This window comes from Ursus arctos, unplaced genomic scaffold (genome assembly GCF_023065955.2).
Source record: "Ursus arctos isolate Adak ecotype North America unplaced genomic scaffold, UrsArc2.0 scaffold_7, whole genome shotgun sequence".
Taxonomy (NCBI): domain Eukaryota; kingdom Metazoa; phylum Chordata; class Mammalia; order Carnivora; family Ursidae; genus Ursus; species Ursus arctos.
Window position 1 is genome coordinate 30,523,170 of NW_026623089.1, and position 17,985 is coordinate 30,541,154.

The 17,985-nt window shown below is 46.0% G+C and overlaps 1 protein-coding gene across 1 annotated transcript in view; it reads left to right on the plus strand.

The window, feature by feature from the left end:
• Positions 1 to 17,985, plus strand: part of TLL2 (tolloid like 2) — a 120,497-nt gene that overhangs the window by 63,190 nt on the left and 39,322 nt on the right. Inside the window, exons 4-8 of the mRNA XM_026493767.4 lie at positions 1,035 to 1,190; positions 4,002 to 4,119; positions 8,408 to 8,586; positions 9,554 to 9,659; positions 17,271 to 17,395. Coding sequence (XP_026349552.1) covers positions 1,035 to 1,190; positions 4,002 to 4,119; positions 8,408 to 8,586; positions 9,554 to 9,659; positions 17,271 to 17,395 — 684 coding nt within the window. The remainder of the gene's footprint in view (positions 1 to 1,034; positions 1,191 to 4,001; positions 4,120 to 8,407; positions 8,587 to 9,553; positions 9,660 to 17,270; positions 17,396 to 17,985) is intronic.

The window sequence follows — 17,985 nt, forward strand, 5'->3', positions numbered from 1 at the left end:
ATGAAAATGTTGGGGAGTTCCATAGTGGTGATGGTTGCACAACTTTGTGAATAGACTAAAAACCACCAAATTGCATACTGTAAAAGAATGTCTGTTATGGTGTGTGAGTTATATCTCCAGTTTTTAAAAAAGAAAAGAAGATAGAAAGGAAATATCAGAATAAAATAAGTGAAATGGAAGTAATAAAATAAGTGAAATGGAAGTAATAAAATAAATTTAATGAATAATAAAAAGTGAAAGGGATCTACAAAATCAAAAGCTGATTTTTAGGGAAAAGATATAGAAACTGAAGCGAAAATCCTCCAAGTGAGAATAATGAGGGAATCTAAGCAAGGAGACTGAAAACAAAAACTGACGTCTGAACGATGACTGAAATGAACATGGATTCGGTTATGAGTGTGCCATAGGTTCGAGCGATTCTGCCCCACCTGTCTATCTCCACTATTTCCGGGGCCACACCTTGAACACAGAACCTTAACAGGGCCTCCACTTCTTTTCCACATCCCTCCCTTAAAGGTCCAGCTGTGCTGACAGACTGGGAAGAGCTGGGGGTTTTATGAGGCTCTGCTTTTTCCAGGGTTTATCTTGCAACGAGTTTGTTTTGCCAGCATCACAGACTGGTTCACTTTGTCAGACTGGCCAAATTATTTTCAACATTTGGAACATTGATGTGAGGGCAGGGGATTGGCTCAGTAGGTTCCCTCAGAGGTTCCCAGCACCGAGAAGAGAGCACATCCGTGACTCAGCTCCATCCCAAAGGATGCCTTGTTGGGGCCTGGTTGATTCTGGGGATCTCGGACTGCAGTTGAGCCCCACAGGGCCTTGTTCAAGGCTTCCAACAAGCCAGCCTGCTTCCATCATAGCCCTGGCACCCTTCCTAACACCCAGGGGTTCAAAACCCTGAGCAGACCAAATACCCCTGTTAGAATACATGTTCTTAACCCCTTCTTTGTGGATTCATGGATAATATAGTCTTAACCAGAACATACAGAAGGAATTAAAGCAGAGTAAATGGCAGCGTGTCTCTCTTGCAGATGGCGAGGAGAACGCTATGCTTTTGCTCAGCCCCAGGACCTCGGATGCCAGATCTGAGACCTTTTCTCCCCGTGTCCGAAGAGCCACAACCTCGAGGACAGAGAGAATATGGCCTGGAGGAGTCATCCCCTACGTCATCGGAGGGAACTTCACTGGTCAGTAATCCCAGAGGAGGCCTCCTCTAGGGCTGGGGGCTTTGTCTCCCTAGGTTGACAGTGTCCTCCCCGGGGTGGGGCAGATGCTGGGGCACGGCAGTCCTACCTGCTAATGCTCCATGATGCCCTCAGGGCTGGTGCACTAAGCCTGGCAAAACTGCGGTCTCTGCTGGGGCTATGTCCTCAAAGGTGGTCACCTAGTCCGCAAGCCTTCATGCAGGGGGCGACATATGATCCTGGTCTTGGAATAGAGACACGGTTTGCACAATGGGTAGGTGAGCAAAGCCCTCCAGGCAGAAGGCAGCTGTGAGCAACCACACAGGGTGGCTGACCTGTCTTCTGCGTGGGTGCACACCCTGCCCCGGTCCCCACCCCTGCAGCAATACCAAGGTAAGCAGAGTGGGCCGTTAGAGGTGGCCAGTCCTGGCTGTGGTGCTTGCCAGCAGTATACCCTGGGGCAAGTGACTTAACCTTGCCAGGCCTCAGTCCCTCTTGTGTAAGTGGGGATGATTATATTTTCTAGTCCATACGGTTGTTTTGAGAATTAAATGAGTTAATTTAGATAAAGCACTTGAATAGTGCCTGGCCCATAGTAATCAGTAATTATGTGCTATTGGTATTATTATCTTTAAAATATGTATGTCAGCCAGTAGCTTCCCATCACTGCTAGTGAAACTGAAACTCCTGACCATGGCCTCTGAGGCCCTCCTCCAGGCAGCCCTTGCCCCCTGTCCCACCCAGTCTCCTACCCTGCTCCTGCTCTCTTCTCCCCAGTCCCTGTGTGCTGGCCTCACAGGCACCTTTCCCTTCTGGAACATGCCCAGCTCATTCCTACCTTAACACACCTGCACCAGCCCTCTGTCTGCCTAGAACATTCTTTCCCCAGACCTTCTCATGGCTTCTTCTTATCACTGCCATCTCAGATCAGATGACATGTCCCCAGAAAGGTCTTCTTTGCCTCCCTGATACCCCCGATATCCCCACTGGCCACTTGCTCTCAGCACCCCACTTTCTTCTAGTCTTACAGTACTTCCCATTACCTGAAATGCTTTGACTTTTATTTTTGTTATGCCTGTTTTTTGTCTCTGCCCAAGCACTGTGGGTGCAGGGATCTTTTTTTTTCTGTCTTGTTTTCGTTCCTATACCTCCAACACCTAGAATAGTGCAGGGGCGCGTAGTAGATGGTCAACAGTTATGCCCACCGCAGGCCTGTGGCCAGTGTTAGTCGAATGCCTCAGTGAAAAGCCACAGAGAGCTGCCTCTTCCAGGCTCTCAATTCTGACCGCGTGCACAAGTCTGCCTCGTCTCTGCGGCTCTGTGGCTTCTATGAGAGGCAGTTGATGAGGCAGATGTCCCCAAGCCACGGAAAACCACTGATGAGTAAAGGCGCTGTGAAGATGTGGACGAGAGGACCTGGGAGCTGGCCGAGAGCATGGAGCGCCTCCAGGCCTTCCCTTCTGTCTCCCCCAGGCGGCATCACTCCCATGCCATCAACCCAGGGCTTTCTCGTGCTGGATACTTGATTAGGTGCTGGTGATAAAAAGATGACCAAGACTTCACCTGCCCTCAAGGAGCTCCTAGTCCTGCTAGGAGAGAAAGCAGTGTGCCTAAAGAATTGAAACACTGGAATTTTAACCAGCTACTCACTTTTGTTCCCTGGCGCTTAACCACGTTCTTTCAGATCTGGTGTGCTTTTCTGACCAAAGATTTATATAACCTTCATCAAAGTTAACTAATTTTATATAGAAAACTTTCTTAACATTGGTGGTTTTGTTGTTCTGTAATGAATGGGATTGCTGTTTAGGTGAATGAACTATAAACGATTTAAACTAAAAAATATCAAGACGTAAAAAAAAAAAATGGACAGCTCAGTTACTCTTTATTCTGTATGTATGTTTTTGGGGACCATATGACCTCACACCCATGTCTTCCAGACTATGATGGAAGCCTCCCCAGTGCTTTGTTTGTTTTTGGCAACGAGGTCATTCTAGAACTCAGACCCCACCCCCAACTGTCTTTTGTATTCCCCAAACAACTATTTTTCTAGATCCTTCTCATTGTTTCTAGCAAAATCAAAATAGTTCTCTTTATCTCAGATTGATAGATTTTTTTTCTTTTAAAGAATACTTATTGACTGTAAGTAACTATTAGCCAGAGCTTACAACTACTCTGTTCTTGCTCCCAGACATATTCTGTTTTTCAACACATTTCCACTTAAGGAAATATGAAGACATGTTCAGAGAAAGTATGAAATCCACCCGTTTTCAAAGGCCTTGTAGAAAATGAGGCTCAAGGATCCATCAGAAAACACTGCAGCCCCATGCAAAAGTAGCATGAATGTACATGAAAACAAATTTTTAGAGCATATGGGCCCACGCTTCTGTAGATATAAAATAAAATAAGGCTGCAGAGTGCAGTGCTGGTGAGCCGCTTCAAAAGCCTAAACTTTTCAAGTTGAATAATCTGGGTAAGGTCTGTGTGTGTGTGTGTGTGTGTGTGTGTGTGTGTGTGTAAGTTTAGAAAAAGTACTCTCCATTCAAAGGAAAAGCTGGAGAGCCTGGGATATTCTGAAAATCTATCTATGTTTACGCTCTTTTCCATTCACACACTCTTCCTCTCTGAGTTTTGGTAATTCAGGAAAGTTACATTCTTCGCAAGGGAAATCCTTATTCCTAGTGCATTTCTTTTCTGGGTCACCCAGCGCTCATGGGAACAAGCATCGTTGTAAGTCAGCATGCCTTATGGCATCTGAGGGAGGCATGGACCCATCAGTCCATCGGGGCAGTGACGAGACCTGCCCTGTCATTTCAGGAAGCCAGAGGGCCATTTTTAAGCAGGCCATGAGACACTGGGAGAAGCACACCTGTGTGACCTTCATAGAAAGGACCGATGAGGAGAGCTTTATCGTGTTCAGTTATAGAACCTGTGGGTAAGTACGCACGAGCAAGGCCACAAGCACAGTCAGAGCCAGACAAATCCGATGGCTCACGAGTGCTGTATTTTCTCTGTAAAACCAAGTATTTCCAAAGAGTTGTGATAAATAATAGCCTAGGGTTTGTCAGAAACTCCCCTCCCCCCAGTGAACTCACAATCCAGTGACAAAGTAGGCGGGTCATGAAGAAGACTCTAGAAAGGCTAGGGGTCTGGATCTTCTGTCATGGGAGCGATTGAAGGAATTGGGGGTGTTTCATGTGGAGAAGTGGGTCTGAACCAATTGGAGGTCAGCAATCCTACTGAGAATCTGACAAAGCTATGGCTTCCTCATGACAGATATACATTTATGCAAAAATTCTGCATGTAATTTTATGGTCTCCATGGGCTAACAGACTTCCTCCAGAAAATATAAACAAGAAGATGCGTGCATTATAACTAAACTTATCTGTTATGCCAGGAAATGTAAGTGTGATGTACTGTCCTACTGAAAGACAAAGTTTCCCATACTGGTTCAACTACTTCAACCCAACTACATAGCATATGCATAAAATGACTACTGAAGAGAATGAAAGAGGAAAGAAGGCACACAGGCAAACGCTAACAACAACAAAACGTTGGGATCATAATTTTAGTTATAGACAAGGCCTTTTTTTGTTTCATTCCTGTTTTGTTTTGTTTTTAAAGTCAGAAAGTGTTTTTTAAAAAAGGTGAGACACTTTATAATGAGAAAGAGTCCAAGCAACAGTGAGAATATAACCGTCATAAATCTTCATGCACCAAACAGCATAGCATTCAGAGTCATAAAACCAGCCCCAGGGAATTCAAGGGGAAATCAACAGAAACACCACCAGCAGCCAACTTTATTTCATTTCTGTCAACCCAAGGAGATCAATGTCAAGTTCACCAAAAAATAAGTAGAGATTTATAGAGGATTAGAAAAATATAACTAATAGAGTTGATCCAATGGGTCTATCAGATTCTGCAATCTGATAACACATCTTTTCTTTTTAAGTGTGTATTGAACATTTATAGACATTGTCCATCTATTAAGCATGAAGAACACCTCAGTGGACTCTCAAAGGCAGAAATAGCATTAACATATTCTCTGATTGCAAAGCAATGAGACTGGACGTCATAACAAGAAAGTAGAATAAACACCCCTGCATTACTTAGCAAGTTAAAAGCTCCATTTTTTTGTTTGTACAACTCTTAGGTCATAAAGAAATCAGGATTAATATTACAAGATATCTAGATAATAAAAGCCCTACAATTCTAAGGTGAAGAGATATGGCTAAAGCTGCATATGTCATAAGTCATAAATCTTTATGAATATATATATATTCATAATATATGCATACGAATATATGAATATATACATATATATCAGGAATAAGTCGAAGATGTTCATGATCACCACAATTATTTTACACATTTTGGGGAATGGTAGCTAACATAATTAGATAAGAGAAGGAAATACACACAGTGAGTATCGGCAGGAATAAGGCAATGTTTACATTGTTTGAAGTTAATGTGACATGTACCCAAAACCGCAAAAGCAGTTGAGAAACTATTAGAAACAAAAGGAGACCCTGTTAAGGTGACTGATTACAAATGTAATAAACAAAAAATTAATTTCCTTATAATGAAATAATTTGATAGGCTTTTATAATGAGGGAAAATATCACTTTAATAGAAACATAATAAATAATATATCTAAGAATAAACTTAATAAAATTGCAAAAATATGCCAGACCTGTAGGAAGATAATGCTAAAATTCTAAGGAAACCTAAAAAAATAAAGTAAAAATGGAAATGCTTACCACTTCCTGGTATCGGGATGCTCAACATACTAAAGATGTCAGAACTCCCTAAAATAACCCATAAATGCAAGCCATTGTGATTAAACATCTACATTTATGTATATGTAAGTATATGTGTATATATGTTTTTAGAACTTAAACAAATGATACTAGAGTTTATCTGGAGGAATGACCATGTAGAAATAACCAACAGAGGAGGAGAGAGACAGAAGCAGAGGCAGAGAGAGAGGGAGAGAAAGAGAGGAGGGTGGAGAGAGAGAGAGACAGAGAGCACAGGGACAGAGGGATGGAAGTAGGGTGGGGATTATGGGAAGAGGTCTGATGGTCTATTTAAACATCTAGGGTTTAAAATGCAAGTGAAGATGATAATAAGACCATTTGGAAGGTAACAAAGGAGTCTAAAATGAATATACCTATACACAAATTTAGGTAGCATTTTAAATGAGTGAGAGAAAGCTGAGTTAGTCATTTGGGATACTTTAATATTGGGGTAGAGAGGTCGTTGTGAAAAAAATAAAGCTGGATTCCTACCTCACTTCTTAACATCAACATGATTCTAGCTGAATCAAAGATGTAAACATTTTTAAAAGGAAAAAGAAAGAAAATAAATGAAAAAAGAAATTTAAAAAGTATTAGAAGAAACAAGAGTGGATTTTACTTATAATCTCTTGGCCTAGAGTTGCCCTTTCTAAGCAGGACATAAGAAAATGAAGACATTACCTACATTGAAATTTTAAAATTCTATATGGTGAAAACAAAACCAAAACAACACATAAACAAACAAACAAAAACCCAAATGAGAAATAAAGTGAGAAATTCACAAAGCGTTCTTACGTATCAATAATAAAAAGATGGACCTCAAGAGAACATAGGGAGATGATGGGATCACATAGTTCACAAGAAAGAAAAATACAAATGTCATATAAAACATGGAAAACTGTCCAATCCCGATATAGTGCAATACCATTTTTCACCTACCAGTTGACAAAAAGAACTTGATAAAACCAGTGTTGGCCAGGTTGTGGGGAAATAAGGCTCTTAAATATATTATTAGTGGGCATATAAGTAGACATATGTTTGCAATTTGGTAGTGTCTACTGAAATCTCAAATGCGTATACCCCTTTCTCTATCAATCCCAATGCCTAGGAATTTACCCTGCCATGAACAAGAGTCCAACCATTTCTTTGTTTTGCTTGTTGTTATTTGTTTGTTTGTTTTCTCTTCCTCTCTCATGAGGCTTTGTTTAAATAGTAAAAATTAGAATCAAACTGAATGTACACTAATAGGAGCCTGATTAAATGAAATTTAGTACTATGTTACTTTGAAAAGAATGGTCTATATGCGCTGTTATAAAAAGATCTCAAAATCAAGGAAGTAAAAAGGTAAAAATGAAGGACAGTGTACATAGAGCATTTGGTAATTAAAAAAATATGTATATCTAATTTTTCTGAAGGGTGCCCAAGACTCTATTAACAATGGTTATCTTTAGATGAAGAGATCAGAGGGGTGAGAGACTTAATACTTCAAACTTTTGAACATGTATTTCTTTTAAAGACTTATTTATTTGAGAGAGAGAGAGAATAGGGGAAGGGGCAGAGGGACAGAGAGAATCTCGAGCAGACTCCACGCTGAGTGTGGAGCCTGACGTGGGGCTTGATCTCACGACTCTGCGATCACGACCTGAACTAAAACCAAGAGTCAGGGCATTTAGCCAACTGAGACACCAGGTGCCCCTGATCATGTATTTTTTTAATGTTTGATAGAGGTTATCTGGGTGATAAAGGTGGTGGGATTGTGGACCATTTTAATTTTTTTTCTTATACCTTTCAGTATTAGGAATAATATATAATAATATATTAGGAATAAATGTTATTTGAAAAAATAATTGTACCCAGAAGGGGAATCATTTCCAAGGCTCCTCTGATGAGGGTACTGAGACTCATGCTTTACAGAAACTCAGCTGACACCTTTCATTATCGCTTTTCCTTGTCATTCAAGATGACCCAGCAGGGCACTTGGAGGTACAGGGATTGGAAAGGGTATGCGCTTTATTTCAGGAATCTAGGCCTTATCTTGCTTTGGGTTCTCCAGTGGATCCATGACCACCAAAATGGCAAACCATTTTTTTTAAAGATTTTATTTATTTATTTGATAGAGAGAGAGCACAAGTAGACAGAGCAACAGGCAGAGGGAGAGGAGAAGCAGGCGCCCCACCGAGCTGGGAGCCCCAATGCAGAACTCGATCCCAGGACCCTGGGATCATGACCTAAGCTGAAGGCAGATGCTTAACCGACTGAGCCATCCAGGCGCCAAAGGGAATTTCTGTATTGGTAGGGAACTTGGACAATGAAAGTGCTTTCAGCTCTGAAAGTCTGTTTCTTTTACACACACACACATTGGGGAGGGCATTAGACTCTTCCTATTCTCTGACCTGCTGATCTGGTATTTCTGCAACTGTCCAGCTGTTGTTCCTATGTTGGGCGCCGAGGAGGAGGCCCGCAGGCCATATCCATTGGGAAAAACTGTGACAAGTTTGGCATTGTAGCGCACGAGTTGGGCCATGTGGTTGGGTTCTGGCATGAACACACCCGGCCAGACAGAGACCAGCATGTCACCATCATCAGAGAAAACATCCAACCAGGTAAGGAACCAGTATGGAGTCTGGAAGCCACCGGCCAGGAGGGTGGCACCCACCGGGGCAGACAGGTGTGAAGGAGAGGGGTTTCAGGGAGCCAACCAATGCTCATGTGTTAATTAAGGAGGCAGTGACCCTATCCTGCAGGCGTTTGTCATGAGCACTGCCACTGTCATCTGTGGCCCTTCCTGGGAGGTGTTCTTGCCATAGCTTGTAGGTTACAGCAGGAATGAATGACTTTTCACGTTGTGAAGGGCAATGTTCCTAACAGGAACAGAATGGACCGGAACCTTGTTGCAGCATCAAAGCTGAGAAGCCAAAAAAGGAGTTCTCCTGGTTGCTTTTATAAGAGTCCCTTTTGCTGACTTCAGCAGCACGTCTTTTTGAAGCTGAAATACAATTAGGACACGAGTCCATGTAAATGCAGTATTTCTGCCTGGGAATGTTCTGCCCCAAGGCAGATAGAGTGTCCAAATTAAAACAAAACAAAACAAAAAACCCCCAAACTTCTCATGTTAAATAATTTTATATAGAAGTCCATAATGAGCATGAAAGTAGCTGACCGAATAATTTGGTTGCCTTAAAATGCTTCCGAGAGTCTGAATTGTGAATTATTTGGGATTGAACTTAACTCTTTGATTTTTCTTTTGTTCTTTCAGTAGCAACATGAGAGATTTATTTGTTTTTTAAGTTTCTGAGCAATCAGATCGATAACGAGCCTGTCTACAAACTTAGTATAACGGTTTCCAGTGGCACTTGGGGAGGGGTCATTGGGTGGTGGGGTTGGGAGAACCTAGGGCTGTTCGAAGTTTCACATTTCCAGTCTGTTAAAAACGAGAACCACCACAACCCTGCTATTTGATTGGGCCAACCGAGCTCTCAGAAGTTGCTATGGGCCCTCCTTCTCCCCCTCTGCCTCCTTTCAGGTACCTGCCTTGGTTTTCAAAGGCCTTAACAGAGTGTTGTGTCACAGGTCAGGAGTATAATTTCTTAAAAATGGAAGCTGGGGAAGTGAGCTCTCTGGGAGAGACGTACGACTTTGACAGCATCATGCACTACGCCCGGAACACCTTCTCAAGGTCGGAATCTATGCTTCTGCCTCATCTGTGTTTTATTGTGGCTGCCGCAGGCGTGGGTCGGATTCCTGGAGGTCTGCGGAGAGTGGGTCTCTGCATGCTCCTCGCACAGTTGGCCTGTCTGTCCTTGAAATACAGTGGCCTCTGGGCTGCAGTGAAATATAATCTAATCAGGTTCCCGCTAATAAGATTGAATCCCATTGTGAAGCTGGTGTTCCATCATGCCCTAATGTCACAAGCAGCAAACTGGAAAGGGGAAATTATCGAGAGGTTGGCCGGGATAATAACTTAGGGGCTCTGTGTTAAATTTCCAGGGGGTGGGGGAGCCTTCTAAAGCACGTCCTTGATGTAAGCCTGGTGGCACTTACCGATTCTCTCAAAGAAGTGTGGTTTATTGGCAGCTAGACTGTATGAGAGCTGGGAGGGTTGTAAATCATGGATTCATTTTTGAGGTGAAGAAAATGAGGCTCCAGCCAGCTTGAGGGCACACAGGTAGCTGGGGTCGGAGTGAGAACAAAGATCCAGGTTTCCTGCCTTCTGGTCACGCTTGATGGTAGCCGGTGTACCCAAGTATGGCCAGGCCGGTGATTTACAGCTGGCATCGGCAGGATCTGTTTTGATGAGTTATTGCTGTGCTGGACTGGGTGTTAAGTATTTCCAAAATTGCCCTTTCTTCTAGACCATATGAATGTTTTGTATAAAGAAGTTTTCTCTCACTAGTCCCAGTGTTGTGGGTCTCTCCACCCTTGAGTTAGAGGAGACACAGGGCAAATATTTTCTCTCTTCACACTTTCTTCTCAGTTTCCTCTTAAAACTAGCTTGTTTGCTTTTTATTTATCTATTTGATCACTGAAAAAAAAAAGATTTGAAATGGGTCCCAGTGTATACATGGGACAAACAAGAAACAAATAAATGAGGAAACTTGAGGATGGGGAGGGGAAAGTAAGGGTAGAGAGCTACACTGAAGCTTGGAATCAACTGATTATTCAGAATACATGCCATAAAGTCATGTACATTTTGGTGGGATTGGCAGCAAATCCTGCCTGTGCTTCTTAGCAGTTATAGCAAAGACGGAAACGATCCATTTCATGAGTTGCTATGTCCGTAAAGATCAAAAGAAACCACTCTTTCAGGAGACACACCACTCTTGGGAGTGAATGGGGAACTGTGTACCCAGGGCTCATTGGCTCTTGGGTAGGGCTCCTGGAAGCATGCTGTTGATGAGGTCACAGAACTGGGGGAGAGATCCTCCAAACCACATCCCAAGTTCTCAGTTGCAGAGGGAGAGGGGTGCTGTCCCTCTGACCATGCAGCTGATTTAGCTGTGATTTCCATCCTGCACGCACCCAGGCGGATCTCTCCAGAGCTCTAATGGGTGGAGTTTTGTCAAAGTCAGCATCTTTGAACAACTGGCATGGGACTGACTGACCCTGTTCTCATTACTCTTCCCTGGCTCCTTATCAGAGAATACAGGGGGCACATGTAATGAAGAGACCACTGAATTGAGAGTCAAAGACAGGGTTCCAGTCCTAGCGCTCTCACACACTGTGCTACTGAGGAAGGTGTAGACAGTAATCAGGATAGCTTTGTGCTGGGTCAAATCTCCAACTCTCGGGCATCAGTCTCCTCATGAGAGGCCTGGACTAGATGTTCTCTGAGCCCCTTCCAGCTCGAACATTTCCTGTTGTGATTTCTTAATCTGGTGCAGATGGGTGAGGCACTGACAGACGGGGTCGCCTTCATTGCCACGTGGACATTTGAGGCTTCCTCTTCTACACTGGGAAACAGAGACTTTGGAGGATCTACCCTGGGGGTCTCCGGGGGCGTCTCAAGAAACAAGGCGGGGGTGCAGAATGAGATCCCACCCAGTAGAGGTCAGAGCGGGATGCTTGGCTGTGGGTGCTGGGCTGACTCACGGGTTTGGAAAATGGTGTAGGAAAGGTGTGGGTCACACCACATCAGCCCAGGGGTTGGAGGCTGCTAAGTAGGGACAAAGTATTGATTTTGTAGAGAATCACTGTCAAGTCGGACCAAGTGATAAGGTTGTACTTTGGGTCTTGTTTCCATAGCTGTCCTAACTCTTCGTATTGCTTTATAATTTGTCTGTTAATTATTATTATAAATTCATCTTCTCCTATTTATCTGTTACATCCCTCTCTCCCTAGACTGAGATCTTTGAGGGCATCCTCTTCTAGTTTCCAGCACCTACCATGGTGCCTGGCACAGAGTAGATGTTCAATGAATATTTCTTAAATGAATAAATCGATGAATGAATCAAAGGAGACAGGGCAATGCTGTGGGCTACGTGAGGGAAGAAATTTCCACTATCCTCATGCATTTCTGTCCACATATCCGCAGATGCGGTGTCACCTCATAAGGAGAATCTACAGGCATCTCCTGTGCAGGGGATTGGCGATAAATTACTTCCAATGGGCTGTAGGAACTGCACTGCCTCTCTGGTGCCCGCTGGGTGCCAATTACTATGAAAAGCTCTGAAACCAGAGGCCAGAGAAAGAATGCAGATAGTGTCTTCTGGCACCAGCATTTATTTTCTTGTGTTTTTTTGGGGGACGGGGGGTTAAGTAGGCTCCACCCCCAGCATGGAACCCAACATGGGGCTTAAACACACAAACCCAAGATCCAGACTTGAACTGAGATCGAGAGTTGGACACTTAACGGATGGAGGCACCCCAAGGTTTTATTTAAGTCATCTCTACACCCCATGTGGGGCTCGAACTCACAATCCCGAGATCAAGAGTTGCATTCTCCACCAACTGAGCCAGCCGGGCACCCACTTTTCTTGTTTTTCTTTTAAGAAAAAGAAATCTTGGGGCACCTGGGTGGCACAGCGGTTGAGCGTCTGCCTTCAGCTCAGGGCGTGATCCTGGCGATCTGGGATCAAGCCCCACATCAGGCTCTTCTGCTATGAGCCTGCTTTTCCTCTCCCACTCCCCCTGCTTGTGTTCCCTCTCTCGCTGGCTGTCTCTATCTCTGTCGAATAAATAAAATCTTTAGAAAAAAAAAAAAGAAAAGAAAAAGAAATCTTTATTTTTTTCCTGTGACCTCTAGCTCAGAATGCCATCCCTTTTGTCCCTCAAGGAGATAATCATTATTAACACTGTTGTCAACATGGAGCGGTTTATCAGCACAGACCAGCGGAAGCCCATGGACCAAACCCCTGAAATAATAGCTCCCCATCAGGAGTACCCAGAACCCCTCAGAGGGAGATGGGTGAGCGGACAGCACATGGGTGCTATGGGCAGCCAGGTAGGAGCACAGCAGCTCCCCTGTAGGCCTTGAAGGGAGGCAGATGTCTCCTTCTGCCACCATGATGTCATCAGTGCTACAGAACAGTATACCCCCAAACTAATGGCTCACAACAACTTATTTTTTGTGACATTGTGGGTCATTCCGGTTCATTCTCTGATTTTGCCTGGGATCATTTCCATGGCCATAGTCATGTGGCAGCGCCACTGGCACGAGAAGTCCAGGATGGCCAGCACCACATGTGGTCCATGTGCTGCCCGTCCGCCAGGGGGCCCCGCAGTTCTCCTCCCTGGCCTCATCCTCTGGCAGGCTAGACTGGACTCTTCACTGCATGGGGACTCAGAGTTCCGACAGGACAAGCTGGGAGGCTGCAAGACTCTTAAGACCCAGGCTCTGGAACTTGCAGGATATCACTTTCTGTCTCATTCCATTGGCCAGAGCAAGGTGCAAGGCCAAGAATGTGGACAATAGGAGGCGCAATTCATTATTTTAACACTCTACCACAGCTACTTGCTTACCCCTGCCCCAGAGTTTGGAACAATTCTGGCAACTCTATTTTGTGGTGAGTAGATAACTTCATTGTCCTTTCTGCCAATTGTCTGCATGGATTTTCAGGAAACTACTTTGTTCAGTGGGACATTTATCAACAGCCTCCTTATTAGGATGGTCTTTCCCGGCCCACTTTTTGTCAAGTGTCGCACCCTCTAACTCCATGTCATTACTCCCGGCCACACATGCCCTGGAGCTAGGCTGCACATCGTCTTTGAGTCTGTTGAAGAGAAAAGTGGCCTGTAGAACATTTGCTCATCTGGAGACATGTGCCCTTCCTGCTGATGGGAAACTAAATCTTCGTGTGTCTTTACAATTGATCTGTCTCCTTCCAACTTCATTTTCTAGTTTCCTACAGGCCCTCCCTCCTCCCCTTTGGTTGGACCCAAGCTGTGGGGAGTGATGTCTTTGCAGGTTTCACTGGGCAAGGGTCCAGGAGCTGAGGAGACAGTTCTGGGGTACAGGGGCGTCTTTGTTTGGAGAGCTCAGAGCTGACAGCTTTATTCCCTAGAGCATCTGCCAAAGCCTTTCTTGGTTTAGCTGAATGTCAGTGCTAAGAGTTGTCCTACATAAGAGGGTGTCACTGCAGCAGTTCACGCAAGGGACACCTCTTGTAGTAAATATCTTCCAGAGCCCTCCGCCTTGCTGGCAGCTCAGGGACAAGTTGGGGAGGGAGTCCCAGCCCCCAAAAGCTGTCTGAGTGAGGGCTGATGTTGTTCGTGCTGTTTCGGTGTTTGAAGTCTCCCACATTAAAGCCGACTATTTCTTGGGCAGTGGGAAACCCTGGCTGGAAGGAGGAAGGGAGGGAGATGGGCTCCAGGCCTGCCTGGGTTCCAGGGCTGGCTCTCCACGACTAGCTCTGTACTCTGGGAGAGACACTTAAACTCTGCAGGCTTTTTCCTCACCTTTGGGGAGGAAGCCCTAATAAGCATGGCATCCCCACGGCATGCCCCTGGCAGAGTTCCCTGTGTGCCGTGGGCTTCAGCGGGGTTGGCTGGCCGGGGTTGCTAAGAGATTGTGGTGAGTTTTACATTTTGTGCAGCAAAATTTCTTCCCTCAGGGGAATCAAGAAAATAATTACAAATGGACACATTTTATGTTAGGGCAGAAGGGCCCCTTCTTAGATTTAGTAGGTGATTGAATTTAGAGTTTTATGGAGAGTCATTACTTGTGGTTTAAAACTTGGCAAAGTCAGTGAGGGAAACCAAGGATTCCACTCAAGTTTCTCTAGAAGGCTCTGGACCCATAGATGAGGCAACAGGAATTAGAGAAAGACAAGCCAGCTGGTTAAAGTCTAGGGATAGGGATGCCTCAAGGAAATCGGCAGATGATCTAGGCTCCTGTGTGCTTCCATGGGAACAAAAGCTTGGAGTCTGACTTAGAAAAAGTATATGCCAAACCAGAAAGATAATCAAACATGTAACCAGCAAGAAATAGGGATAATGTGTTTTCCAAGGTAGTGCAGAGTTTAGGGGAAAGGAAATGTTTGAGAGAGAGAGAGAGGAGAGAGGACAGTGCAGCTAATATACAGGTAACGTGCATTTTCACATTTCCTTCGGGTATGCGTTACTTTGCAAGATTTTTTGAAGACACTGCCCTACCTTGGTTACATAATTTAATTCAGAAAGCATTTCTTGACCTTTTATGCTCCAGTCCCTGGAGGTCATAGAGGGCATAGAGATGAAGGTCTTTCGTCTCTCTGCTTGAGGAACTTACTATTTAGCACAGAGACACATACCTTCATCCTTCAACAAAGACACTGGAGTATGAGAAGAGACTGGATAAGGCCCAGGGATAGCCCAGAGAAAGGAATGAATAACTCAAGATGGGAGGGACAAAAAGGGCTTAAGAAGACTGTTAAGAGGGAAGGCCCTCTGATGGGGTTTCGGTGAATGAACAGGAGTTTGCTAGTGGACAAGAAGATGGGCAGTGTGCAGCCTCAGCGGAGGACAGCCTGTGTAAGGGCATGTTTGGGGCTAGCAGAAGATTGGCATTGCTCAAGATACCAAGTGGGGTGGAGGTGTCGGAAGTGGCTGGAGAGGAAGGCAGAGGCCAGTGAGCCAAGGGCCTGGGGATCCAGGTGGTGGTCGGAGATCAGTGGAGGCTTCTAAGCAGAGAGGACACAAGCCTGCCCTTGCATTTCTGGACTGTCCCGTTGCAGTGTTAGAGGGGGCAGCACAGGGCTGGCTGAGGCTACAGGGAGGGAGGCCACTGAAGAAGCTACCGGGAAGAACTCAGGAAGGGGATGCTGTCTGAGCTAAGGCAGTGCTCTGGAACGAGGAGGAGGGCATGGATTCAAGGCACGACAGAAGGTGCCATGGTGCCTTTGGATTCCGTCTTGGGAGGCAAGGTTCATGGGATGAGCATGGATATGAGACCCAGGGGACAGTGCAGTAGAGGGGTCACCAGGCATCTGGGGCTTAGCAGGTGTTTCTGGGGGTCAGAATCAGAGAATTCTCTGTGAACCTTTCCATGGTGGCTAAAACCCAGAGAAGCTGATGGAGCAGGAGAGGAGGAAGAAGGCACAAACTCCAGGAAGAGCCCAGAGGGGGAAGCAGAAGTGGACGTTCACTTGCTGCTCAGAGACAGTGGTGCCCTGGGAGCCAGGGGAAGAGAGTCTGGGGGAGGAAGGAGCAGCACAGTGTCAGTGCTGTCAGAGAGGGCAGGTGGGGGTTGACAGGTGTCCATTCGAGTCGTCAGTCAGTTGGTGACTGCTGATCATTGCAGTGCAGTCTGACTGCAGTGGCATTGAGGAGTGAATCGGAGGTGGGCAGCCAGACAGAATGGAAACAGTTCTTTCTGGAAACCTGGTTAAGAAGGGAGGGAAGAAACAGGTAACTGGAGAAGGAGCTGGTTTGGAGGGAGGCCCTCCCTACCAGGAGAGGCTCCGCATCGGGGGTCTGGAGGCAGAGTCGGAGGCTCAGGCAGGGGTCCATCAGGCCCACATCATGGAGGTGTGCAGCTGGGCAGCCTGCTATCTGATCCTCTGTTTTGGTCGTTTTCAATTTCCTTCATGTGGGAATAGAATAAGATGTTAGAGCTGGAAGGGACTGCTAAGTGTCCAGGCCACTCTCTTACTGTTAGAGATGTAAACTGAGGCTCAGGGAAGGGAAGGGGCTTGTCCGAACTCACCCAGGTGGCAGAGCCAGGCTGTACATGGAAATCTCTTGACCGGGGCTCTCTCAGTTACCCTTTGCTCTCTGCATTCATCTCACTTTCCATCTGATCATCCCCATTGCCAGAAAGGCCCCCCAAACCCCGATTCCCATTATCCATCAACCCATCAGCCAGCACCTACTAACCAGCCCCTGAGAGCCTCACACTGTGCTGGCTCCCAGGTGCTCTCTGGAGCCTCTCCAAGACTTATCCGTGCTCAGTGGTGCCCGTTGCACAACTCTGGGGGGCTCCACGCACACCTAAGTCTCTCTGACTGGTGCTCCCCACAGTTGTACGATGCGGCGGCCTGGGGCCTGGGGCCTGGGCCTGTCAGGGGCTTTGTGGAAATACTCAGTGCACATCAGTGAGGAAGCCCCCAGGCCAGTGGGCTAGAGCAGACTGGCAAACCTGGCAGAGTCATTTTCCCATCGGAAGTGAGTAGGCAGCTCCTGAAATGGAATGCCCCGATGCCAGGACGAGTGAAGCCAAGCTCTTTGGTCCTACGGGTCTGCGGAGAGGCAGCCCAAGGACTAGGGAGGTCGATGTGGTTATGGGCAAGGAAATAAAGACTGTACATCCCAGCATGGCCAGCCGGACAGCCTTGACTCTTCTTTCTCCGTTCTCTCTCTTTTCTTCCTGTAGAGGAGTTTTCTTGGACACCATCCTCCCCCGCCGAGACGACAATGGCATCAGGCCAACCATTGGCCAGCGCGTGCGGCTCAGTCAGGGAGACATAGCTCAAGCCAGGAAGCTGTACAAGTGCCCAGGTAACCGAATCCTGGGGAGCCCCGGAGCCTTGGTGGCCCCCACAGAGCGTGACTCAGCCACCCTTTGTAAACTTGCCTCCTCGCCGGGAAAGCAGCCTGGGGGACCTGAATCGGCTGCTGTAATTTCTGGCGTGCTGCTCTCGGGAAAGTTTTAGACAGTGTAGGGGCCCAAATGGGGGAGGTCATTGCCGGTAGTGACACAAAGAATAGATCTGGGAGCTCACAGCTTCATTTGTGGGAATCTTCGGAATTCTCTGGCACAGCTCTGATATTCCAAAGAGGAAGAAGCCATAGAGGAGCAACAAAGAACAGAGGCCCAATGCAGTGTGTACCCCACAACCATGAAAGCCCCTCCCCTTCCTGTGGGAGGAGGAGATGTGGGTTTGGCGAAACAAAAACCAAAGGTTTTGCGGGAAGACCGTGAATGCAGGAGAGTGGTTTTAGAGGGATGGGAGTCAGCCTCCTAAATCCTCAGTGCGGTAAAGGAGGTTGTTCCGATGGTCTTGGGGCTTTCCTAGCCGTACAAGGTGTTGGTCATTGGCTAGAAATCTGCCCTCGGAGCCTGGACAATACCCTGGGGTCTGAGGAGA